We start from the raw sequence: 26,490 nt of genomic DNA on the forward strand, positions 1-26,490 counted from the left end.
ATGGATTGTATTCGAGGGCGTGTCTCTGTTGAACAACTTCCTGGTTAAGATGGCTACGTCATGGTCTAAAAATAACAGTTGTGCGCTACGCTATTGTCTTGTCTGTCAAGCTGAACAACTTCAGATGTAGTGAGGACTTAACACGTTATATTAATAAAATAAAGTAAAAAAATAAGATACTGTGAGGTACAATAAGGTGCTGTTTAGGTAACAAAAACAAAGACTGGCGACAAAATGGCGGAGAAGACTTCGGCGTTGTAAAGTCGAAATCACGAGAGTCGGGTACGTCTTAACCCGGGGACTACCTGTATCGGGATAACGGTCATTGGCTAAAAAGTAATTATTAAACAACTCAAGTTAAGACCATCAGGACACTCAGATTCCTATCCTCCGTGTCTTAGCACCTAAACAGGACAGGTTAAAAAAAAAAAAAAAAAAAAAAGCTATTACAAGTTTCACGATGTACAGTGGTATGAAAAGGATTCTGAACCTTTTGGAATTTGTCACATTTCTGCATAAAATGTGATAAGATGTTTGACAAAATCAAACAGATGAAAATACAGTGTCTGCTTTAACTAAAACACCCCCAAAATTTATAGGTTTTCATATTTTAATGAGGATAGCATGCAAATAATGACAGAAGGGGGAAAAATATGTTAGTGAACCCTCCGCCTAGGGATACTTAAAGAGCAATTGAAACCAATTTTTATCAAACATTTTAAGTCAGGTGTCACTGATGAGTGGATTAAAGCTGCCCTGCCCACACACAACTGGTAAGAATTGTCTTGATGAGAAGCATTGTCTGATGTGCATCATGGCTCGGTCAAAAGAGCTGTCTGAAGACCTGCGATCAAGGATTGTTGATTTGTATAAAGCTGGGAAAGGATACAAAAAAAAATCTCTAAAAGTCTGCATGTTCATCAATCGACAGTCAGAGAGGTTGTCTACAAAAGGAGAGAGATTGGCACTGTTGCTTTTCTCCCAAGGAGTGGCCGTCCACCAAAGATGATGCCAAGAGTTCAGGGCAGAATACTCAGAGAGGTAAAAAAGAACCCTAGAGTGTCTGGTATAGACGTACAGAAATCACTGGCACAGTCCAATATCTCTGTGCACACATCAACTATATGTAAAACTATTGCCAAGAATGGTGTTCATTGGAGGACTCCACAGAGGAAGCCATTGCTGTCTAAAAAAAACATTGTTGCTCATTTAATGTTCGCAGAAAGGCACTTGGCCACTCCACAAAGGTTTTGGCAAAATATTTTGTGGACTGATGAAACCAAAGTGGAATTGTTTGGGAGTAACACACAATGCCATGTGTGAAGGGAAATTGCAACAGCTCACCAGCATCAACATCTCATATTCACTGTGAAACATGGTGGAGAGAGTATCATGATTTGGGGCTGTTTTGCTGCCTCATGGCCTGGACAACTTGTAATCATTAATGGAAGAATGAATTCAAAAGTTTATCAGGATGTTTAGCAGGAAAACCTGAAGCCATCTGTCAGACAGTTGAGGCTAAAAAGAGAGTGGATGCTGCAACAAGACAATGATCCAAAACACAGAAGTTAATCCACTTCAGAATTGTTTCTCAAGAACAAATACATGTTCTGGAGTGGCCTAGTCAAAGTCCAGACTTGAACCCCACTGAGACGCTGTGGCATAACCAAAAGACAGTGATTCATGCAAGATACCCCAGGAATCTGACTGAACTACAGCAGTTTTGTAGAGAAGAAAGGGCCAAGATGAGTCCAGATCGATGTACTGGACTGATCTGCAGCTACAGGAAGCGTCTGGTCGAAGTTATTGCTGCCAAAGTGGTGGTGCACAAAATATTAAATGTGAGGCTTCACTTACTTATTTTTCCCCATTCTGTCAGCCATACTATCCTCATAAAAATATGCAAACCTATTAATGTTTGGGTGGTTTTAGATAAAGCAGACACTGTTTTTTCATCTGTGTCATTTTGACAAAGATCAAATCACATTTGATGGTGATTTTATGCAGAATTGTGAGGAATTCCAAAAGGTTCAGATACTTTTTCGTACCACTGTATCACCATTTTGATATTTTGTGACACCCCCTCATTTATACACACTATAATTTAAGATTACGTCCATCCAAATGGGTAAAAATGTGCATACAGTATAATGTAATGACTAACCACACCATCACACTTACATGCATGTACTGTAGGCATACTAACCGAATCTGTTTGAAGTGTGGGACCCTAAAAGAAGAGAGGGCTCCTGTGTGCATTAAGTATTCATCTGACGTGCAGTGGGGTGCAGTGCATGTGCGTGCGCGTGTTGGGGTTATAGGAGCCTCTGTGCGTGTGTGTGTGTGTGCGTGTAGGGAAAAACAGTACTCCCAAATTGCGCCGCAAGCAGCCAGCAATCGAGCAAGCTGACACTCTGTCTGGCTGTTGAAGGGAAAAGGGGATGGGCTGGGGGAAGTGAGAGAGAGAACGAGAGAGTGAGAGCGTGAGAGACACACACACACATAGCAGAGCAGCTGCCAGAATTTCTCTGGTATTACAAGGAGCGAGAGGAAGACCAGGAATTCTCCTCATTCTCAGCCAAGCAGAGGAAATCTCTCAGCCCACTCAGGCATGCCGATTCCTGCGTGTGAGCAGCACAGTCTTGGAAGGACGTGGTCTTCAGAATCAGCAGCCACACCGCCACCGGGGATTTAACCATGCAGCCTGTGGTGCGAATGCAGAATGGATGTGATTGAAGGGGCGGAGAGTAAAACTGTGTGGAAACAGTTGGATTTCTGAATCTTTGGGTAGCAGCGGAACTTTTTCGGGGTGCAAAAAGGATGGAAAGCTTTAGAAGTGCTTTAGTGGTGCGTGAAATGAGGAGATGCACAGTTTCGTCCTGACCCCTTCGTTTCTTCTGTGGACTACCTGCTCCCTCTTACACATTGAGTACTCTTTCTGTTTGCCCGCGGTGTCCTGCACTACCCCCGATTTAGTTTCGAGGTTGCCCACGTCTCCTTCTGTGAAATCAGTTGGACCTTCTATGATTGCGATCGGGGAAGAAAATCACTGCACCTTGCTATATTCTTGCAAGACTGTGGGGGCAGATCAAATGTTCAAGTAATGGAGAGCACTGAAAACACAGACATGGACCGCAAAGTCGAACTCACTCAGTTGTCTATTTGCTGACTATGAGCATATGGTAGATGATGGATTGGAAAGAGCTGTAAGTATAAATCACAATATTTTCTCAAAATTTATTTTATTGGTAGTATTCGTGATTAGGAGTGTGACATAATATCGAAATGGTGATATATCGTGATACTTTTTATCCCAAAAGGTTATCGATATGTTCCTGCCAAGAATCCATTTATCGTTTTAAAAAGGTGTCACTGTTTGGAAACAAAAAGTAGGAACCAACAAGTTGCTCCTAAAATCTTCCACTAAAATAGTGTCGCTGTTTAGTCAATGGCTGCAAATGACGGCACTTAGACGTCCAATCCATCTGAACTGGGTGGGCGAATTTGAAACCAAAGCATTCGCAGCCAGTCTTTCCGAATTTTGGGGCATTTACAGGTCATTTTCTGTTCATTTCAGGGCATTTACAGTGGTCTGAAAAGGTAGCTGAACCTTTTGGAATTTCTCACATTTCTGCATAAAATCACCATCAAATGTGATCTGATCTTTGTCAAAATCCCACAGATGAAAAAACAGTGTCTGCTTGATCTAAAACCACCAAACATTTATAGGTTTTCATATTTTAATGAGGATAGTAAGCAAACAATGACAGAAGGGGGAAAAATAAGTAAGTGAACCATCACATTTAATATTTCGTGCCCCCCCCCGCCACACCCTTTTGGCAAAAATAACTTCAACCAGACACTTGCTGTAGCTGCAGATCAGTCTGGCACATCAATCAAGACTAATCTCGCCCCATTCTTCTCTACAAAACTACTGTAGTTCAGTCAGATTCCTGGGCTGTCTGGCATGAATCACTGTCTTTAGGTCATGCCACAGCATCTCAATGGGGCTGAAGTCTGGACTTTGACCTGGCCACTCCACAATGTGTATTTTGTTCTTCTGAAACCTTTCTGAAGTTGATTTACTTCTGTGTTTTGGATCCTTGTCTTGTTGCAGTATCAATCGTCTTTTTAGCTTCAACTGTCTGACAGACGGCCTCGGGTTTTCCTGAAAAACATATTGATAAACCTTTGAATTCATTCCTCCATTAATGATTGCAAGTTGTCCAGGCCCTGAGGTAGCAAAGCAGCCCCAAATCATGATGCTCCCTCCACCATGCTTCACGGTGGAGATGGGGTGTTGATGTTGGTGAGCTGTTCCATTTTTCCTCCACACATGACATTGTGTATTACTCCCAAACAAATTGCCAAAACATCTGTGGAGTGTCCAACTGCCTTTTTGTGAACATTAAACGAGCAACAATGTTTTTGTCTTAGACAGCAGTGGCTTCCTCCGTGGAGTCCTCCCATTTGATGTGTGCACAGAGATATTGGACTGCGCCAGTGATTTCAGTAAGTCTTTAGCAGACACTCTAGGGTTCTTTTTTACCTAAGTATTCTGGCTGAACTATTGGCGTCATCTTTGGTGGACGGCCACTCCTTGGGAGAGGAGCAACAGGCCAAACTCTTCTTCAACAAACAACTTCTCTGACTCTCGATTGATCCATCCACACTTTTAGAGATGGTTTTGTATCCTTTCCCAGCTTTATACAAATCAACAATCTTTGATTGCATGACTTCGGACCGAGCCATGATTCACATCAGACAATGCTTCTCATCAAGATATTTCTTACCGAGTGTGTGTTTTATAGTAGGCAGGGCAGCTTTAAACCACTCATCAGTGATTTGGCACACACCTGACTTAAAATGTTTAGCAAAATTTGGTTTCAATTGCTCTTTAAGTCTATTTAAGCAGAGGGTTCACTTACTTATGTTTCCCCCTTCTGTCATTGTTTGCATGCTTTCCTCATTAAAATATGAAAACCTATCAATGGTTGGTTGGTTTTAGCTAAAGCAAACACAGTATTCTCATCTGTGTGATTTTGACAAAGATCAGATCACATTTGATGGTGATTTTATGCAGAAATGTGAGAAATTCCAAAAGGTTCAGTTACCTTTTCATACCACTGTTCAGGCCAATTCCTAGTAAATCTGAGTTACTGCCTATTCATTTGGGGAGATTCCTGGGTCAGTTCTTGTTCTGTAACCCAAGATCAACAGGAAGTGACCCAGAAATGCCCCACAATAAGAAGTGAATGAAAATCAAGAGCAAATGACCTGAAATGCCCCAAATTTCAACTCATTGGTTGAATCTGACGACCATAGACGTGGATGTCTATTTGTGATAGTCCATATCGTGACATTATAATTATTCAAATCGTATCATGAGGTACCCAGAGGTTCCCACCCCTTAGTTTTGATACCTGATTTGGTCATTTCTTCCTAACTGCACGAGTCAGTATCATTGCCACAGTGTTGGGAGTGAACAGGTTGGACATTCTGCCTGAGCCTGTCCTCACAGTTTATTTCCCAATGACTGATCATAGCCAAGGAAGAGAGATGAGGGGAGTGGCACTGACAGATGAAGTGACAAGCCATTCCTTTCCTTTTATGTTTGGGGTTTGGGTGAAAAAGACAGATAAATCACATTCATTTTACGTGTCTTTGCTCGTAGTTTCGCAATTTATGTGCAGTATAAATTAAAAATGATGGTTGCTTGCCTTAGACAGCAAAAACAATAACCAGGCACCTTTAGTTATGAATCAATAACAAAATGATTTCCTAGTGTTTTAATTATTTATGATTAATGACATGCTATATATGATGCATGGGGTACAATAATCCTGATTGAATGAGGTAGACATACAGTACACATGTTCTGTTTCAACCTTTCTTCTAGAGGTGTTTAAAAAAAATCGATTCTGAGATATATTACGTCACACAATTGTTGTATCAATTAAAAATCTGTTTGTATCGATCCTTACACGTGCGTTTTTGGTGGAAATAAACAATTCAGTGGCTGCACTTCTACTCCCGCCCAGTAGTTGGCAGCGCCCAGCAACATTGTCTTGCAGTGTGCTGAAGTAACAACATTAGACTAATGCGAGTAGAGATTTTTGTACATTGCCCTCTAGTGATTGGCTGCTATTACTGAGGTGTTTACACACCAATAACAGCCCAGCGTTAGTCAATGTAAACATTAACATTAGCTGCTGTTGACTGTTTGCTACGGGTGACACATCTCAGCAATGGCGGACGGGTACTACCGGTGGTTTGGCTCGGATTAGTCCTTTCGTAAGTCTGAAATTTGATCTTTCTGTCAAACTTAGACAAAATGGAGCGTACTAAGATGCAGAATTCGGCTGTTTAATAAAATAGATGGTCAGAGGCAGGAAAAAACTTGAATGGCCGTTTACATGATGACGCTGTGACACCAAGATGCAAGGATTCTGTTGCGCAATGACCTCGGCTTTACATGGTGACGGCGTAGACGCAAACTTTTGATTCCAGCGAACGATTCAATTGCGGGGCTTCTCCGCAACCATGTGAATGGAACACTCTCGCTTCGATGACGTCAGCACTCGCACAGGTCACTTTGGGCATGTGCAGTCGCTGCTACTAAACATTCAAAACAGCAAACATGATGGAACGCCGGCTTTAATAGACTGTTTTTATAATATTTTTAATTTAAATGTATTTAATGTTCACATTTGTGTGCCTTTTGAACTAAAACAAAATAAACGCGTGGACGCCATTGCTTTGAGTGGTTGGGTATGTTGTCTTCCCGGTTGAGGAGGTTGTTGTCAATGAAGGGCGTCATTGGCTCTTGCCCTGTAAAACGGCACTGCCCTCTGGGGCCTGGCATGAATACTACATTGCTTTCACGTGGAATGGCGTACCGCATGCAACACGTCACTTTTGCACATTAATATTCATGACGTTAGCAATTGTGGCTAGGCAGGTCAACCTCCCATTTGTTCCTAATAGTAGATTAATGGAAATAGTGTACAAACGAAATGTTTACTGAGCTAAATCTACCAATTCTGTCCTAAAATGATGTCCCCGGTGCCAAATTCACTGGTAAAGATGTGGAAGAACATACAAATGTTCAGTTAAAGAGATGGCTTGAGTGTCGAGGGGTGAAAAAGACGAGCCGACCTGATCCAGAATTAGCTTTTTTATCGACACCTTTTTCTTGTGTGCATTGCCTTACGCCACTAACAGTGACATTCTCCTGTTTCAACAATCTATCCTTTACAACCATATGCCCTGTCTTACTTATATATAACAGTGGCAGTCAGATACCATCCTAATTTTTTTCAGGCCATTCATTGTCAGACAGAAGCAGCACACCAAAACGCCACGCTAAAAAATAAGTAAAACTATGAAAATGGCTTACCTCGTCATCCTCTGTAGGACCATGGCCCCCAACAAAATGTTTACTGCATGTGAAATTTGAATGGTTTCAAATTGCTGACGTTAAACTGGTCTTTTGGACGTCCACGCAAGTTGATCCATTCTTCACATTTTTTCCTCCAAGTTTTTGTTTTCGGGAAACGTATGAAGAAAACACCCTTCATATGTCGTAATGTCTCGAGTCGTTTCTTCTCTTCGTTCCATAGCAGCTCTTTTTGATTGGCATTTTCTTTTTTGAAATATTCCCGGAGAACAGGGGCAACAGTGAATAGAAATCAACACTGTCATCAACACTTTCTGGCTGTGACTCAGTCAGTCTGCCTCTTTTCTTCCTTCAACCTCTGCATCAAAACTTCCTTAACTTGTTGTTCATCCGAAAACAAACCACATCAGATGGTCACTAAGCCACCAACAGCACAGTTTTCTCAAAGCTATTATTTCATTATTATCCATATTTAACAACTCTGGCACCTAATAATTTATAAAGCAATGACATAAAATATTATATAAAAATAACATTGTAATTGTGTTTATAATTGTATTTTATACCCGACTATCCTTGCAAACCTATGCTTACCAAGTGTGCTATTAACCCAGCTGATGAGGTATCCACTGCCTTGAGCAGCCTCATCCAACTCCTTTTTTTTTATCCCTCAATCTCCTTTCCTTACGTGGCAAGTCTATATAATGAAATATAAATCTTAAAAAAAAAAAAAAAAAATCAAGACTCCCCGGTGGCTTTTATTTTTAAAGCTTTCTTAATTTCTTTCTCTCTCAATAACTATGGAGGTAGATTTGTGTCTTTATTATTCAATCCAAAAAAAAGTTGCTTCAATCAAAAACAAAGTTGCTGAATCAGAATATATATTTTTAATCCCAAAAAATACTGTACTTTACTGTACTATGATACTTATCGTTTTTATATCTTTTTTCCTATGTTAAATTTGAATAAATACATTGAACACGCACAAAAAATGGGGGGGGTCTACTTCGCGGTTTTCACTTATTGCGGCGGGTTCTGGTCCCCATTAACCGTGAAAAACAAGGGTTCAATGTATTTCTGAAAAGCTTTAAGAAGCAAGAATCATTCCTACCACTCGTCGGGCCGGTGTTGTGCCGACATCGGACGTCAGATCAAGTCCCAGTCGAAAATAACGTGTCTCAGGCGGATGACGAGATCGATGCGAGGCACCCCCCTCCATCCGAGAGCATACCGCTTAATTTGGCTCAACAGAGTGTTTCTTTGTTTATATTACCGCTAAATACACAAGCTTGACGCTAATATAACGGGAGCTATTTTTTCACGCGAGATTTGGCTAGCTCTGGCAGTGTTCAACGCAAGCTGCAACGAACGACAGTAACTTTATTATATCGCAAAATATGAAAACGATTGAAACCATTACTCACCAAATTCAATCTGCTAGCAAATGCTGGCAAGTGTGTATGCTGCGCTCTGGTCTGCTCAGGTGTGGATAAGGCCTGCTTTTTGTTTTCGCAGCTTTGCAATGCAACCAAAGGCTCTCCAAGCACTCCATGTACAGGTGAAGAGTGCTCGCGATTGGAACAATGGATCGCAGTTTGGGCCTATGATTGCTTCTCGTCACCGAAGCAGCCAGAAGGATTTGCTGACTGTCCAAGAGTCACTTTTTTAAAGGACCGATTTCTGATGATAATAATAAAAATAATAATAATTATGATTAAATAAAATCTCCGACCCCCCCCCCCCCAAAAAAAATATTTTCTCCTCGGATCTACACAATTCACGTAGGTCACCCTTTTTGACTTGGTGTCAAAGTGTCATTTTGTCAGTGTTGTCCCATGAAAAGATATACTTAAATATCTGCAGAAATGCAAGGGGTGCACTCACTTTTGTGAAACACTGTCAATGCAAACATGAAATTAGTCGTATTCTTGGATTGTCACCATGTAAACAAACAACCTAGAATTACTATGAAGTCGGGCTGTAATGGCAACAAAGGGCAAAGACACTTTGGCAAAAACTAGGGAGTGAAAAACAATTTAAGCACATTAAGAACGGGATACAGGTGAGAGCAATAGGTAATCACAATCAGAGACAAGGTGAGGCAGCAGGAAGGATGAGCTGTGGAAATAGGAAGGTGATACTTAAAAATAAAACAGGAAGAGACATGAAAATATACTGTACCTAGACAGGAAAGAACCCTCCCGCTGGCGTGACACTGATTTTGACTGCAAAAACGGAGGCATGGAGTATTTAGAATACTGCATTTAAGCAGGTTTGGACTAAAGCAGGTTTGCACTAAAAAGAGAAAATGTAATAATGAAAGCCATATGTTGTTCAAACATAAAAGAAAAACATTTTTTTCTTGAGCGCTGGATGAGGTTTCAGGAATGCATTGATATAAATGTACTTTTTGTACTATTTTGATTTTTTTTTTTAAGTGATATACAAGTATTGCAATTATTGTCTTCAAGTGTAGTATTGGGATTAATCAGGATCAAATCTATTTGTGACCTGTGAATCGTGATACAAATCGTATCGTCAGATATGAGGCAATACACACCCCTACTTTCTTCCATTTCCATCTCCTCCATCCCAATCATTTTTTTCATCCGTACAATCCAGCCGGCATGCTATCACACATCAGCAACTCCCATGGGAAAACCTTGTCCTGTAGTCCTCTTGGATGCAATAATTATTCCATCAACCGGCAGTGTGTTCCCTGATTGTGCTCAAGGGTTGTCGCTGCAGGGGGGCGTACAGTGGAGAGGCGAGGGGAGTGTTGAGAGGGAGGGGTGGGTGCTGATAGTTTTCACTCGAGGACAAAGGGTGTGTTTTTGGCAGCGGACCCGACTGCCCAGAGGAACCCTGAGAAGGTCCGATGAGGCTTGCTTGTTCGTGTTAATACGCACTTGTGTTGCTGCTCCCATGTGCCATCCCAACAACTACAGCGCAGTTTTAGTGAATTCAGGAAGCACTGCACTCTCTGTGACCTTGCATCTACAGATGGGGTATTTGTTGATTAAGGAGATACCATGCCTAAGTATGTCTATAGTCCCTGCAGACCACGCAGAGGTATCCGTGAGCTGGACAGGAAGAAAACTCAATTGCCATTGTCTGACTGTGTGGTATTGGCTGACTTTATTAGAATTAGACTTTCCAAAATGTAGCAGTATGGCCGGGCGTTTCTCAGACAAATACAGTACGTCTTTATGAGCCTTAAAGATGCAAAGATTGCGCTCACTTGCAATAGAATAACACGGTTCTTTAAACCTAAATGTCTGGATGGAGAGTAAATCCAATTTTACGTCATTTTTGTTGTGTTTTCTACCTTTGTAACAACTAGTACCTTTGCTCTTTCCAAAAAATAACTCGCTGCTTGCATCACCTGAGCTGATTAGACTCTATAACACTGTATGCCGCAGCTACAGTGCCTTGCAAAAGTATTCGGCCCCCTTGAACCTTGCAACCTTTCGCCACATTTCAGGCTTCAAACATAAAGATATAAAATTCTAGTTTTTTGTCAAGAATCAACAACAAGTGGGACACAATCGTGAAGTGGAACAAAATTTATTGGATAATTTAAACTTTATTAACAAATAAAAAACTGAAAAGTGGGGCGTGCAATATTATTCGGCCCCCTTGCGTTAATACTTTGTAGCGCCACCTTTTGCTCCAATTACAGCTGCAAGTCGCTTGGGGTATGTTTCTATCAGTTTTGCACATCGAGAGACTGACATTCTTGCCCATTCTTCCTTGCAAAACAGCTCGGGCTCAGTGAGGTTGGATGGAGAGTGTTTGTGAACAGCAGTCTTCAGCTCTTTCCACATATTCTCAATTGGATTCAAGTCTGGACTTTGACTTGGCCATTCTAACACCTGGATACGTTTATTTTTTAACCATTCCATTGTAGATTTGGCTTTATGTTTTGGATCATTGTCCTGTTGGAAGATAAATCTCCGTCCCAGTCTAAGGTCTTGTGCGGATACCAACAGGTTTTCTTCCAGAATGTTCCTGTATTTGGCTGCATCCATCTTCCCGTCAATTTGAACCATCTTCCCTGTCCCTGCTGAAGAAAAGCAGGCCCAAACCATGATGCTGCCACCACCATGTTTGACAGTGGGGATGGTGTGTTCAGGGTGATGAGCTGTGTTGCTTTTACGCCAAACATATCGTTTTGCATTGTGGCCAAAAAGTTCAATTTTGGTTTCATCTGACCAGAGCACCTTCTTCCACATGTTTGGTGTGTCTCCCAGGTGGCTTGTGGCAAACTTTAAATGAGGCTTTTTATGGATATCTTTGAGAAATGGCTTTCTTCTTGCTACTCTTCCATAAAGGCCAGATTTGTGCAGTGTACGACTGATTGTTGTCCTATGGACAGACTCTCCCACCTCAGCTGTAGATCTCTGCAGTTCATCCAGAGTGATCATGGGCCTCTTGGCTGCATCTCTGATTAGTTTTCTCCTTGTTTGAGAAGAAAGTTTGGAAGGACGGCCGGGTCTTGGTAGATTTGCAGTGGTCTGATGCTCCTTCCATTTCAAAATGATGGCTTGCACAGTGCTCCTTGAGATGTTTAAAGCTTGGGAAATCTTTTTGTATCCAAATCTGGCTTTAAACTTCTCCACAACAGTATCTCGGACCTGCCTGGTGTGTTCCTTGGTTTTCATAATGCTCTCTGCACTTTAAACAGAACCCTGAGACTATCAAAGAGCAGGTGCATTTATACGGAGACTTGATTACACACAGGTGGATTCTATTTATCATCATCGGTCATTTAGGACAACATTGGATCATTCAGAGATCCTCACTGAACTTCTGGAGTGAGTTTGCTGCACTGAAAGTAAAGGGGCCGAATAATATTGCACGCCCCACTTTTCAGTTTTTTATTTGTTAAAAAAGTTTAAATTATCCAATAAATGTTGTTCCACTTCACGATTGTGTCCCACTTGTTGTTGATTCTTGACAAAAAAATTAAATTTCATATCTTTATGTTTGAAGCCTGTAATGTGGCGAAAGGTTGCAAGATTCAAGGGGGCCGAATATTTTTGCAAGGCACTGTAATCTGACGTTAACTCGTGCTGTGTTCACAGCAGTCTGATTTCGGAGTTTCGCACTCATAAATATCCAATTGATCCGAGCGTTTTTTTTTTTGTCCTCCGGTGTCAACTGGTGAGGAGGCATCTGGGGTGGCAAGCCTGTCTTTTGGGGTGGCAGTTGACACCCCTGGTGCATATAAACCCAGCATTTTTGCATTGCACTTGTCAGATCGAGATCTTGTTGAGTCGCTGTCCTTGTGCTACGTCGCGTCCTGTTTACCCACCCTAATCAGGTTTCTGTAGCCCAGTACTTCTCAAATAGTGGGGTGTGCCCCCCCAGGCGGGCGCAGAGTGATGCCAGGGGTGGCGCATGTGACCTCGAGGAACATACTTTTTTTGCTGTACTAGAATAAAGTGTACTTGCACATCCACTCAGTAGGTGGCAGCGGCGCTCTCATTTTCAGAGTGTGCGCAGTGTTTATGAACCAAGCAAAGCAAACACACCAAACACAGCAAAGAGATATGAAGAGCTGTGTGCCGTTTTCTGGCCGGGCTCACGCAGCAACCCACTGTCCTTTCGTCTTCTCCGGTTCTCACGTGTCCGCTCGAGAAGTGCCATTTTCGGCTTGGGATCTTCATGGCGACCGCCCTCGCCTCCGGTTCCCCCCTGGCTGCCTAGAATGCGCTATTTTCGGGCCGTTTGGCTTTTGGCTTTGACTTTTAATACAGTGGGAGACAAGGAAAGACCACTCTGTTTACTGCGTCTAAAAATGCTTGTAGCGGACAGCGGGAAGCCAAATCAATTAAGATGTCACTTAAAGACATTTAACTCCAATCAAATTTATAAGCCGCTTGATTGTTTTTCGGCAAAAACGTGCCAAATATTGCCAACAAGTTGCCAACTTTGTCAGTGTTACATAAGTAAACCAGTGAGCACTGTTAGCGTGCTCAGTCCAAAATAACCCCTCACCATTGCAAAGGTGATACTGCGAGCAGCAAAAATGACAATCAACCAATGACATCGTGTTGATGTTGTTTTTCTTCTATTCAGTTTTGATTTATCGGTCAGATTTTTTGACATATTGTCCTCATGAGTTAATGTTGCTGAGCAATTTTAATTTATTATACCTTGAGTGTATTTTTACAGTTTGGATGTGACTTTTTTTTTTTTTATTCAGGCAAATTGATGCGTTTTAAGTCTTTTCTGTTACAAACAAAACAATGTTAATAAAGTTATAACTTATATATTATAATAATATATGTATATATATACGTACATACATGCATATATATGTATGTATATAACTAAAGATGCACCGATACCGATACTAGTATCAGCAGGGGGCACCGATGCAGCCCTAAATGGTGGTATCGGTATCGGCGAGTACCAACAAAGACAGCGCCGATACCATTTACCGGTCCATTATTATAACATTTGGCCGCAGCCTTTTTTTCCTCCTGGCGCTCACTACACTCCGTCTCTGTGACATGTCTCACCGTTGTGTGATGACACGTGAACACCAAGCAGCTATCGCTATTGGCCTGCTCCAGACCAATGAGAGCGGGCCAATAGCCACTCCTAACCAATGACAAGGCCGCTTTTTCTTATGGAGAAACCAGGAGAAATAGCGGCGGTCGGGAAGTATTTCAAAATAGAAATCCCGTCGATTAAAATCAATGGCTGCATGCAAGATTTGCGGCCTGAAACTTTCCAGATGTGGAGTTAAATCGGCCAACTTCAAAACCTTGAACCTGATAAAACATTTGAAGATGAAATGTGAACGAACACAACGAGTTTGAGCCTGCAAGACCAGGACTGCTATCCAGAGGAAGGGCACTGGATCGGAGCAACAATCTCTGGTCAGTTCACTACGTCTACTTTACTTTTATTGTGTTTTACTGAAAGAAATGCCGCAGTAATTTGGGAAGTGTTTCCAAAGTAGGGTTGCCACCTTTCAGAAATATAAATAAGGGACTCCCCCCTCCCGAAAAAAGGAGGCTAATAGAGTGACGGTGATGATGTGGTCAATTATTATTACTTATAATTGTTAGCGTCCGCACATGCGGAAACAAAGTTGGAACTCGAAGCAAACAACAAGCAGGGGATACGTACAAGGGTTTAATGATTGAAAACAGAAAAATAACATGTGATCGCGGGATAGAAGAAATATCAAAAGGACCCCGTGACAGCAGGTCGACGGAGCTCAATACTACAAACTCGAAGGTTAACTAAGACGATAGACAGCGAGCCAAAAAGCCAAAATAAAAACACTCAAATACCTGCACATGGTAGAGGTTACAAACGAGAGCAGCACACTAACAGAAAAAAACAATGCAGGGGCATAACAAGCAAATGTAGCGAGACTCTAGTGCGAGATGTCAAATGGCGATCAGCAAGGCAAATATCTTTGAGACCACCCGTGCTTAAATGCTGCGCTGATGAGCCTGCATTGGATTCAGGTGCGACGTCAGGAACGCCCCCACGACCAGCCCAGCAACAAAACACAGTCTAACCAGCAGCAGAATGTGACAATAATTTCATGAAAGTTGCACTGTTTGGCCTTTGAGAGGTTTAAAAAAGTTTATTCAGTTCATTCAGAGTTTATTATTATGAATTTATTTTTACTTCCGTACTGTTGGGCTAGCATTATACATGTTTTATTAATTTCACAAATGTAGCACTATTTTGGCCTTTGAGAGCCAAAGGTTTATTCAACTATTGTCTACTAGGGTTTAGTAGACTATTCACTTTGTACTAGTCTTTTTCCTATTTTGCAAAGGTAAGCAACAGCCTGACAAAGCCTTGATAGAATGATTTCACATCCAATTATGTATCTCTTTTGGGGAAAAAAAAACAAACAAAACATATATATATACACACATATATATATACTTATAACGGGGTGGTATCGGTATGGTATCGGTATCGGCCGATACTGCACAGCCAGGTATCGGTATCGGGGCCAAAAAATGGTATCTCACATGAGTGACACGACCCAAACACTGCTACGATGCAAGCTGATGTACTCCACGTACAATATAAAAATATCACGCATTGTGAACACATGACAGAAACTATGTCGCATCTTCGTCTTGTTGTCGTCTCGTCAGATGAAAACTGGCATTTGTTTAGTTATGTTCTGGTCTCCAAAGCCACGTTTTTAGCTCGTCATCGTGATGTCATCTTCATGAATAAAATGTTCGTCGACGAAATATTTTCGTTATTGTCACTGTTGAGGAAGACAACACTGCTGTAATGTAGTGATAGTAAAAGGACTCCATAAAGGGTTTAATGTGCAATTGATTTTCCATCACTGTGTACAGTACTGTGGCGAACAACGTGGAGAAGAATGATAGAGACAGTTTTCATGTTTCACACTTGCTGCTCTATGCCCAATACACCGCACAACCCCAAGAAACGGCGCCTTTATTGAACAGAAAACATCAAAACATAACAATAGCAACCACCACTCTCAGTCATGGTTGCCCAAATACCTGTTTTTTTTTTTTGTTTTTTTTTTTTTTGTAACGCTTTAACACCTAAGCCTATTTTGGCCGAATTTGCATGCATTTGATGTTGCCTTTATATTTCAAAGAAAAAATTGTTCACAATGGCCAAGTTGGGTCCCTTTTTTAAGGACACCTTGAACTTCATTTCCAAACTGTTGTTTTCTTCACTGACCAATTATAATCCACATTTTGGACCCAAAAAGACAAAAAAATCCCAAAATATTTTTTCAAAATTTGTAATGTTGATGTCCCATTGACAACCAAACATGCTGGACCAAACGTTTTGAAGCTAGATAATATTTATTCTACTTGTTAGGATAAACATTCAATAGAAAAAAATAAGATTGAATAGTTTTATGTCTGACAATTCAACACAAACAGCAAATATGGTCATAGGCGTTTTTGGCCTTTACACATACTATGGTCAAAACGGATTATATACAGTGCAAAATAGTGAGAAAAAAAAAAAAAAATTATATATATATCATCCAACACTAAAAGGGTTTGGAGGATATCTCTTTGTGAAGTTAGGTATTATACCCATCACCTTATCTAAAGTATTTACGTACATGCAACCAAGCTTCTCGAACACTCATCTTTATAAAATTTTCTTGAAGAAAAATGTATGTAACATTGAAAAAAAGTATTTAAAAAAATACTGACAAGTAGTTCAGTTCAATTCAACTTTTGGCATACGACCCAATAAAGTTTTTTTTTTTTTCTGCGAACTCAATAAAGCTTCTGCATGAACAGGTCACGGAGCTGCGTCACACACAACGTCACACAGCCTACTCCGTCCCGTTTGCGCGCTGCTGTCAGCCTGTCACTTCTACTCGTAGAAATGCCGACTCATCCCAGGAAAACAACGGCAAATACGGCTCATCTTCTTCCTTGAGTTAATGAAATAATGCATTAGCTTGCGCTAAATTTAGTTTTAGATTCATTCTGCACGTTTCAAAGTCGCTCGCTCAAACTGGCCGTTGTTTGCTTCAGCATGCCTCCTTTTCCTGAGTTGGCGCCTCGCTCGGAAATGTATTTAATTTTTTTTTTCAACAAATGTCCACATTCGGTTCGTCCTTCTTGACATCACAACGACTCTTGGGATATGTAGTCTTTTGTGCTTCTTTCGGTTTTGAAAAAGGACAAGAAATGATGGAAATATGGAGATAGATACATGGTCCATGCAGCGTTTTAATGCATATTTATGAGTGCAATAAAACTATAAAACTCAAATGACAATATCTCCCGTTTTTCTTGGTCGATTGACTTCAAATAAAAACTGGTGTGGACATAAACTTCCGTACTTTCAAATGAGACCAACCAGCGGCACGTGGGTGACGTAATTACAGCGTGACGAAGCTTCAAAGACGACATGGTTAAACGCGTCGCTGCCGACACGTTCGGTGTTAAAGGGTTAAATCCAACGTCTTTTTGTGGAGTACTCAAAGCCACAACGTATAATCACAGCACATTTAAATTTGTACATGAAATCGTAAAGTTTGAAAGCCAACTGCAACATTGCAATCGCAAGAGACGCGTCTTTAGTCTAAATGATTTTCTATGCTCACTTATGGAGTTTTGGAATTCATATTCCACACTAAATAAAGGCCTACAGAGATCAAACATTTTGTCTTATGGCAGACTTTATTTAGTTAGATGTGTTCCATTGAAGCAATTTCTTGATTGACAGGTCTGAGTGTAATCAGTCTTGAGTGTGGGCCGCAAAAGCCTGTTAGTTATTCCCATGATTTAACAAGCGGCAATTACCTTTTCCACACAGTCAGCTCATTCATAATATTTTCCCCCTCTGAATGAAATTATCATCTTAAAACAACATTTCACCACATTCACAAGGGGGCAAATCTTTTATACACCGAACTGCATTCTCTGTATGCTAAGTCGGAAAATAACAGCACTGCATGTTAGCTTTGATTTTTGAGAGGGGAGGATAATATATGTTGTGATTGCCCCAGAGGAGAGGCTTTCAGTTGTTGTTATTGTTCCACCAATGTGAGCGATATTTGTTTGTTCGATCCAGATCAAATCAATGCGCTTCACGGCTATGTCAATAGTCCCCTATGATAGTCCCTTGGGGTAGGCAAAATATCAGAATAGGCTGTAAAAAAGATGCATGACTGCAGCGTCTTTCTCGGTAATGGAACCTAGTGAATTTGTTCACTTCTGATTAGGGCTGCAGCTATTATTTAAAAAAAATAAATAAATAGAATAAATGAGGATCTAAGTACGTTCAACGAAAGAACAATTGGCTAACTTGCATCGCAAACGTTCGCTAGCTTAAATGCTATAAAACGCTAACTTTTTTTTTTGTTTTTTACAAAGCTCTTAACAAATCGTTCAAACACATATTCCCACAAAAAAAATCTAACTATACTTCTAAACTAAATTACGAATGCGTAAACAAACATATTAGCTCAAACAAAAACTGACAAACTTAAGTTGGCCTTAACAGGGGAGCAGTTGGATTCAGCCGTTAGACAAGTTATGCCACATCCACTGTTGCCACTAGAGAAACCATGACAGCGCCACTCTAATGAAATGAATCCTCGAAGCTGCAAAATTGTATTTGAAGCTGATCTTCTAATCGAATTACTCGAGTTAATCAATTCATCGTAGCAGCACTAGTCCCAGATTTTTTATCCAATTCACATAAATCATACACTGAAAACTTCAGAAAGGTAAGGGGCAAAAAAGTTGTTTACAGAATTTGCAAAAACCTATGGTTCCCCCAAAATTCGCCCCAAATTTTCCCATTCGTTTCTAATGGGATGCCATTGCAATGTACGTACAGTGGGACAAATAAGTATTTAGTCAACCACCAATTGTGCAAGTTCTCCTACTTGAAAAGATTAGAGAGGCCTGTAATTGTCAACATGGGTAAACCTCAACCATGAGAGACAGAATGTGGAAAAAAACAGAAAATCACATTGTTTGATTTTTAAAGAATTTATTTCCAAATTAAAGTGGAAAATAAGTATTTGGTCACCTACAAACAAGCAAGATTTCTGGCTGTCAAAGATGTCTAACTTCTTCCAACGAGGTCTAACGAGGCTTCACTCGTTACCTGTATTAATGGCACCTGTTTTAACTCATTATCAGTATAAAAGACACCTGTCCTCAACCTCAGTCAGTCACACTCCAAACTCCACTATGGACAAGACCAAAGAGGTGTCGAAGGACACCAGAGACAAAATTGTAGACCTGCACCAGGCTGGGAAGACTGAATCTGCAATAGGTAAAACGCTTGGTGTAAAGAAATCAACTGTGGGAGCAATTATTAGAAAATGGAAGACATACAAGAGCACTGATAATCTCCCCTCGATCTGGGGATCCATGCAAGATCTCACCCCGTGACGTCAAAATGATAACAAGAACGGTGAGCAAAAATCCCAGAACCACACAGGGGGACCTAGTGAATGACCTAAAGAGAGCTGGGACCACAGTAACAAAGGCTACTGTCAGTAACACAATGCCCCAGGCACTCAAATCCTGCACTGCCAGACGTGTCCCCCTGCTGAAGAACGTCACATCCAGGCCTGTCTGCGGTTCGCTCGAGAGCATTTGCATGATCCAGAAGAGGACTGGGAGACTGTGTTATGGTCAGATGAAACCAAAATAGAGCTTTTTGGTAGAAATACAGGTTCTCGTGTTTGGAGGAAAAAAGAATACTGAATTGCATCTGAAGAACACCATACCCACTGTGAAGCATGGGGGGTGGAAACATCATGCTTTGGGGCTGTTTTTCTGCAAAGGGACCAGAACGACTGATCTGTGTAAACGAAAGACTGACTGGGGCCATTTATCGAGAGATTTTGAGTGAAAATCTCCTTCCATCAGCAAGGGCATTGAAGATGAGACGTGGCTGGGTCTTTCAGCGTGACAATGATCCCAAACACACAGCCAGGGCAACAAAGGAGTGACTTCGTAAGGAGCATTTCAAGGTCCTGGAGTGGCCTAGCCAGTCTCCAGATCTCAACCCCATAGAAAATTTGTGGAGGGAGTTGAAAGTCTGTGTTGCTCAACGACAGTCCCAAAACATCACTGCTCTAGAGGAGATCTGCATGGAGGAATGGGCCAAAATACTAGCAACAGTGTGTGAAAAGCTTGTGTAGAGGTACAGAAAATGTTTGGCCTCCATTATTGCCAACAAAGGGTACATAACAAAGTATTGACATGAACTTTTTGTATTGACCAAATACTTATTTTCCACCATGATTTGCAAATATTTTCTTTATATTTTTAAAAATCAAACAATGTGATTTTCTGTTTTTTTTCCACATTCTGTCCCTCATGACATGAGACATGAGAACTTGCACAATTAGTGGTTGACTAAATACTTATTTGCCCCACTGTATTTCCATTAATTTCTAATGTCAAAATTTCCCATTCATTTTCAAAGGCAGGAAAACATGGGCGGTTATGATTTTTGACCAAAAACATTCAACTGGTGCCCAAGTAAGTCCATGCCATTTACAGCCATGCACGTCCATGCTATTGACAGCCATGTACATCCTTGCCAATGACGGCCATGCATGTCAATTCTATTAATGCTAATATACTTTGATTCCATTGATGCATATGTATGTTGATGCCATTGACGGCCATATGCATTAAAGTATCAACAGGAAGTGACTCTGAAGTGTCCCCAAATCAACGGGAAGTGACTTGAAATCAGCAGGAAGTGACCCCAAGAGGTTTACCTGCTAACGCAAAGCTACCATCACAATTTCTCCAGAAATGGCATTTTCTAGTTTAAAAGAATTACTTTCATTGTTCTTGTTTCCTTGCAGGGCTGCTCAGAAGCTCAACCTGTCCTCCAAACGAAAGAAGCAGCAACCTTCGCTGCTCCATCCACAGGAGCCCTCCATCTACCCCACCAACTTTAGTGGCATCCTGCAGGTGTCACCCCCCGCTGCCCCGCCATGCCTGCTCCGCGCTGTGTCCAAAGTGAAAGAGAACCCAGGGATGGGAAAGGTAAAAAGCTACCATCATTACAGTATGTGAGCCGTTTCATCATATGATCCACATTTCAAAGCCCGAACAGTGTTTTACAACAAATCACACATGAGGCTTAACAACGTGTCTTGTTTAGCAGTTAGGGATTTTGCTGAATAAAAATAAATACAGTGGTACCTCTACATACGATCACTTCGACACACGATCTTTTCGACATCCGACGTAAAATTTGAGCCGCCATTTGTTTCTACATCCGACGAGTTGTTCGAAATACATGACAGCACTGCAAACGAACGCACGGTGGATTTTCTTGTGTGAGAAATCAACACAGTTTTCAAAAAAAGTTGATACAGTTGGAGAAACAAGGAAAAAAGTGATGCTTACCTTTGAAATGAAGATACAAGTTATAGAAAAATATGAGCTTGGTGTGCGCGTCCCTGAACTCGCTCAACAATACAGCTCCATGGTCCTCTTCCGACCACCGTTCGCCACTATTTATAAGTTAAGGTGACAATTATTATTGTGGTAACATTGCCAAGGAAATCGCCAGCTTCGTCACGTTTTTATCATTTATTTAAGAACTTATCCAACACAAAACGCCCATTGTCTTAAGCAGTTGACTGCTCTCAAGAAAACGAAAGTATTATCTCTACTGCACCGACCTATCTCACTGAAGGCCGAGTTGAGACGTCAGCTTCGCGGTGCGTTCAGGAACAGTAAAAAGTGTCCGCCATATTAGAATCCGATTCGTTACATTATTTACAGGAATAATTATTAATTATTCTTCTTATTATTATATTATTCTGAATTATTTATTTATAACTTATTTGTTTTGCTATGTTTAATTGCCATTTGTAACAGTGCCAGCAGTATTTATTAAGAATTTAGTGTATGTTTTTAGGCTTTGGAACGAATTAATGGAATTATAATGTATTCCTATGGGAAAATCCTGCTCGACATACGACCATTTCGACTTACAAACAAGGTCCTGGAACGAATTAAATTCGTATGTAGAGGTACCACTGTATATCGATCAGTGTTGTTTTTGGCAGCCCTTTTAATTTTCGTCTTAAGTCTTTAAGATGAAGTACATATCAGTCTGAGTCATATTTTTGCCATTTCAAATGTGTGAGTCTTCGTCTAGTTTTCGTCGATTAATACTCAAAATGTTTTAGTCCAGGAAACAACTGCGAAAAATCAATGTTTCCAAAAATTTGGAATGAACATTAACAGACGAGAAAATATTCTAGCAGGAGACTAGCAGCACATTCGACATATTTACGTAAAATAAATGCTAACTAGACAGTTTTTTGCTTTTAACAAAGAATCAAGACTGTTTTATGTCCATATCTATAAAGAATTCAGGGATTTAAGTATTTATTCACAAGAATTTCAACGTAAAAAGCTCTTTGCGGTGATAAGGCGGCGCCACGGTGGCTTAAAGACTAGCAGTACATTGGACATATTTACGTAAAATAAGTGTTAACTGCCCGTTCTTTTTTGCTTTTAACCAAGAATGGAGACTGTTTACATCCATATCTATGAAGAATTCAGAGATTTAAGCATTTATTCACAGGAATTTCAACGTAAAAAGCTCTTTTTGGTGATAAGGCGGTGCCACAGTGGGTTAAAGACTAGCAGCATATTCAACATATTTAAGTAAAATAAATGCTAACTGCCTGTTTTTTTGTGTTTAACCAAGAATCAAGACTGTTTTACGTTCATATCTGTAAAGAATTCAGGGATTTAAGCATTCATTCACAAGAATTTCAACGTAAAAAGCTTTGTGGTGATAAGGCGGCGCTACAGTGGCTTAAAGACTGGCAGCACATTCGACATATTTACGTAAAATAAATGCTAACTGCTTGTTTTTTTTTTTTTGCTTTTAACCAAGAATCTAGACTGTTTTACGTCCATATCTGTAAAGAATTCAGGGATTTAAGCATTTATTCACAAGAATTTTAAATGTAAAAAGCTCCTTGTCTGTGTTTCCACTCTGACGGAGATAGGTCGCCGATAAATCGGCCCCGCGCCCTGTGTCCCGTCAATACATAATGAAGTCTATGGCTTTGGAACAAATTCAATTGTAATGTATTCTTATGGGGAAAATCCCGATCAGCAATAACCATTTCGACTTACAAACCAGGTCCTGAAACGAATTAAATCCGTGTGTAGAGATACCACTGTACTTCTGTAGATCTTTTTTTGTGTATGCTACTCGTATCTTCAGTGTTCAATGAAATACAGACTCGTTGCATACTCCTGCGCCCAAACACACCAGGAAATAGCATGACAACAAGTGAATAAATCTCCAGTCGCGAAGACATGACCTCATCACTGCGCTTGTAAATATTCAGTATACAACAGTCAGAAGGCAGTTAGCTGATGGATTCTGATCAACTTGATGGTCTCAAATACATTCAATCACATTTGAGACCACCATTCCCCTCATTGAATATAGCGAAAAGACTGTCACAGATTGCAAGACTGTTTGTGTCAACAACAGGTTTTCTATTTCCACGTTAGGTGCAATGTGCTATGAAAGCCAAACGGGTAGAGATGGAGCAGTCATTAAAGAACGCTGTGTAAACACATCATTCTTCCTCTGTGGTTTATTGGCCATTGTTTGTCTGAGCTGGCATCCTGTATTTATAAAACACAAGTCCCTCAACAAGATTCGGTCCCACCTGGTAAGGAACCACTTGCTTTTTTTGTGCCAGGTATCCAGACAGTGTGAGTTTCCCAGTGAGACACACTACGTCTGTGTTGTAAACAAGCCCAAAACTGTGGTAAAGTGTGCATCTGTGCAGCCTAAGGTTTTTTTTTTGTTTTTTTTTCTTTCCCAAAGAGGTGATGAACATTTACAGCTTTGTTAGAAGTATGTGAATGTGTTAATTCGAAAGCAGTTGTATTTTTTTTTTTTAATTTCTTGTACCACCTGTCTTTTAACTGTTAAGTGGCTACGTCAGGGTTGTCAAATGTATGGCCCGTGAGGTTGTTCTGTCTGACAGTGCTGTTCAGTGTTGTTTTCGTCAACAGTGACGAGAACGAAACTATTTCGTTCGCAAATGTTTTTTAATGACAATGATGAGCTAAAAACATGGCTTGGGAGACTAGAACATAATGAGATGATGCCAGTTTTTGTCTGACGAGACGACTATGAGGCGAAAAGGTAACATCGTTTCTGTCATATGTTCACAATGTGTGACATTTTCATATTGTACGTGGAGCACGTCAGCTTGCATCGTGGCAGTGCTTGGGTTGTGTCACTCATATGAGATGTGCTGCACTTCTTCTTCCTCACCGGAGTTTAGGATGTGTCTCAAGTAATGTTCCCTCCATTTTTCCATGTGTCTGAGCAGACGCACAAGCTCCCTGAGCACACTGTGGACCATGGTGAGCAACATCAGATGTGTACAGGTTTTCCTATTTATTTATTTCATCTTAATTAAACACATATTTTTGGACTGGAGTGCCACGTAAAATTTTGTTGTTGATAATGTTCATTCGTTGCTGACAAAGACAATAAAGTTCTATTTTATTCTATTAGTTTACTTTTATTATAATTTACTTGGCCCACTTAAAATGAAAAAGACCAAAATCTCGTTGTTCATGAGATGTGTACTATTTTATATGTGAGAGTCCTGCTTTAACCATAGTAAGAGTCCTGCTTTGGCCTGCGTAAGGTCCAGTTGTAGCATGGGTGAGTTAAATAAATAAAATATAATGAACAACCACAATGGGAGGACGGTATATCAAACAACCACATTGAAACTGTTCAGAGAATCAGGACACTCAAGTTTCCTATTCTCCGTGTCTGAGCAGCTACACTGCAAAAAACACACCCTTAAAACAAGTTCAATTCCCTTGTTTTCAGTGCAAATCTACTAGAAGTAAATTTCACTCACTTAGATTTCATGAAATAAAAAAATAGCTAGCTGAAAATAAGTTTACCAGACTTATTTTGAGCAAAAAGTATATTTAATCGGGGGGGGAAAAAAAGCTTAACAGAAATGTTCTTTAATCAAGAATAGCTATTGTTCAATATATTATTTGAACGCCATTTTTTCTTGATTAGGTGAAAAATAAACAACTTTAGATGTATGGACATAATGAAAACAAATATTGATATTTACTTAAGTAAATGGAATAATCTGACGCATTAATCTGTTTTGTTGTGTTAACACTCAAAATAAGATGGAGAAAATGATTTGACTAGTTTTAAGAAAAAATATCTTTTTAAGGTGTTATACATTTGCAGTGTATACAGGACATTTTAAAAAGGGGAGGAAAAAAACTAAAAAAAAAAAATCACTTTGTTCTTCCATTTGCACATAGTTCGACTGCCATCTGTCTTAAAAGAACCGAATTTCCTCTTTGCTTTGGCTTGATAAGTGTAATATCGCTGACTGTTCCTTTCACCATGATAAGGGTGATGATGAATCGGGGCCATTTGCGTCTCTTAAATCCGTGGCACTGTTGTTAGCTAGCTAACTTGCACGGTGTGTATGGGCAGTGCACATATGCACAACACTTTCAATGCTATGATTGGTTGCGCAGCGTAAGTGTAGTGAAATTTATCATATCGTTGGCTAGACACCTGTTGTTCATTGAGTTATGTTGCAGAATGGTGCAGAAAACAATTTTGTTAGTCCAATTACCTAGATTATACCAGTTCTAAAACTAGATATGAATTAATACTGTAGCGCTTGCAAAGATTGACAACAGAATCTTGCTTCAGTAAATCAGCACAGGAGTCGACCTCACTTTTCACCACCAATGGGAGCGTCACGTTGGCGTACGGAACACACCAACCCGAACGTCGCGTTGGAGTATCGAACGCACCAATCGGAGTGTGGCGCTGATACATGACTATGGCGTTGACAGTGACACTACAATACGTTTCTGTTGAATTTTATTTTGTGCGCTGCAGTTTGACTTGTGCCCTGAGTATGTGCAAGCAGTGCGCGATTGCGCATGCGCGCAGCTTAGAGGGGACATTGGTGTCAAGCTAGGCTGCGCTCCATCTTGCTTGTTTGGAAACACGGTAAGATTTGTTTTCTTATCTTGGCAATCAGGCATGAAAATTTCTCACCTTTTGGCGAAATTCGCTTTTTTGAAGTCAAAAACGGTGACCTACGTCTCAAATCGTGGTAACTAAAATCTACAAAATGAATGCATTTAAAACGTGGTACAATAGTATTTTTCCATGTGTGTGTAGCTCTAACAGATTAGCACCATGAAAAAGTTTGCCAAAAACAAAACACACATTTTCCTTTCAAATTCAATATACAAACTAATACATATACAAACTTACAAAGACAAATGTTAGCCTAGGCTTAGCTGGGAGGGCAACTTCGTTGAGGTTATAATCACAGCCGCTGAGTGAGAAACAAGTTTGAAGTGGAAAAAAAGGATAGCGTCAAAGATTGCTAATTGCGACAGATGATCTTGCTGTAAGCACAAATTCACGTTCACTGGACGAGGAGAGGTATCTCTCAATATTTTTTAGATGAATGGATTTGCCAGCATACTGAATTTGGTGAGTAATGGTTTTAATCCTTTTCATATTTT

At 40.4% G+C, this 26,490-nt stretch overlaps 1 protein-coding gene across 4 annotated transcripts in view; it reads left to right on the plus strand.

The window, feature by feature from the left end:
• Nucleotides 1-26,490, plus strand: part of kif26ab (kinesin family member 26Ab) — a 232,519-nt gene that overhangs the window by 167,167 nt on the left and 38,862 nt on the right. For 3 of the 4 annotated variants that reach the window (XM_057858780.1, XM_057858781.1, XM_057858782.1), the window contains one exon: nucleotides 20,751-20,934. In XM_057858780.1, the coding sequence (XP_057714763.1) occupies nucleotides 20,751-20,934 (184 nt within the window). Of the gene's footprint in view, nucleotides 1-2,549; nucleotides 3,207-20,750; nucleotides 20,935-26,490 lie in introns of those variants that run through there. The other variant, XM_057858783.1, reaches the window with a different exon arrangement.

Source organism: Corythoichthys intestinalis, chromosome 15 (assembly GCF_030265065.1).
Source record: "Corythoichthys intestinalis isolate RoL2023-P3 chromosome 15, ASM3026506v1, whole genome shotgun sequence".
NCBI classification, from domain to species: domain Eukaryota; kingdom Metazoa; phylum Chordata; class Actinopteri; order Syngnathiformes; family Syngnathidae; genus Corythoichthys; species Corythoichthys intestinalis.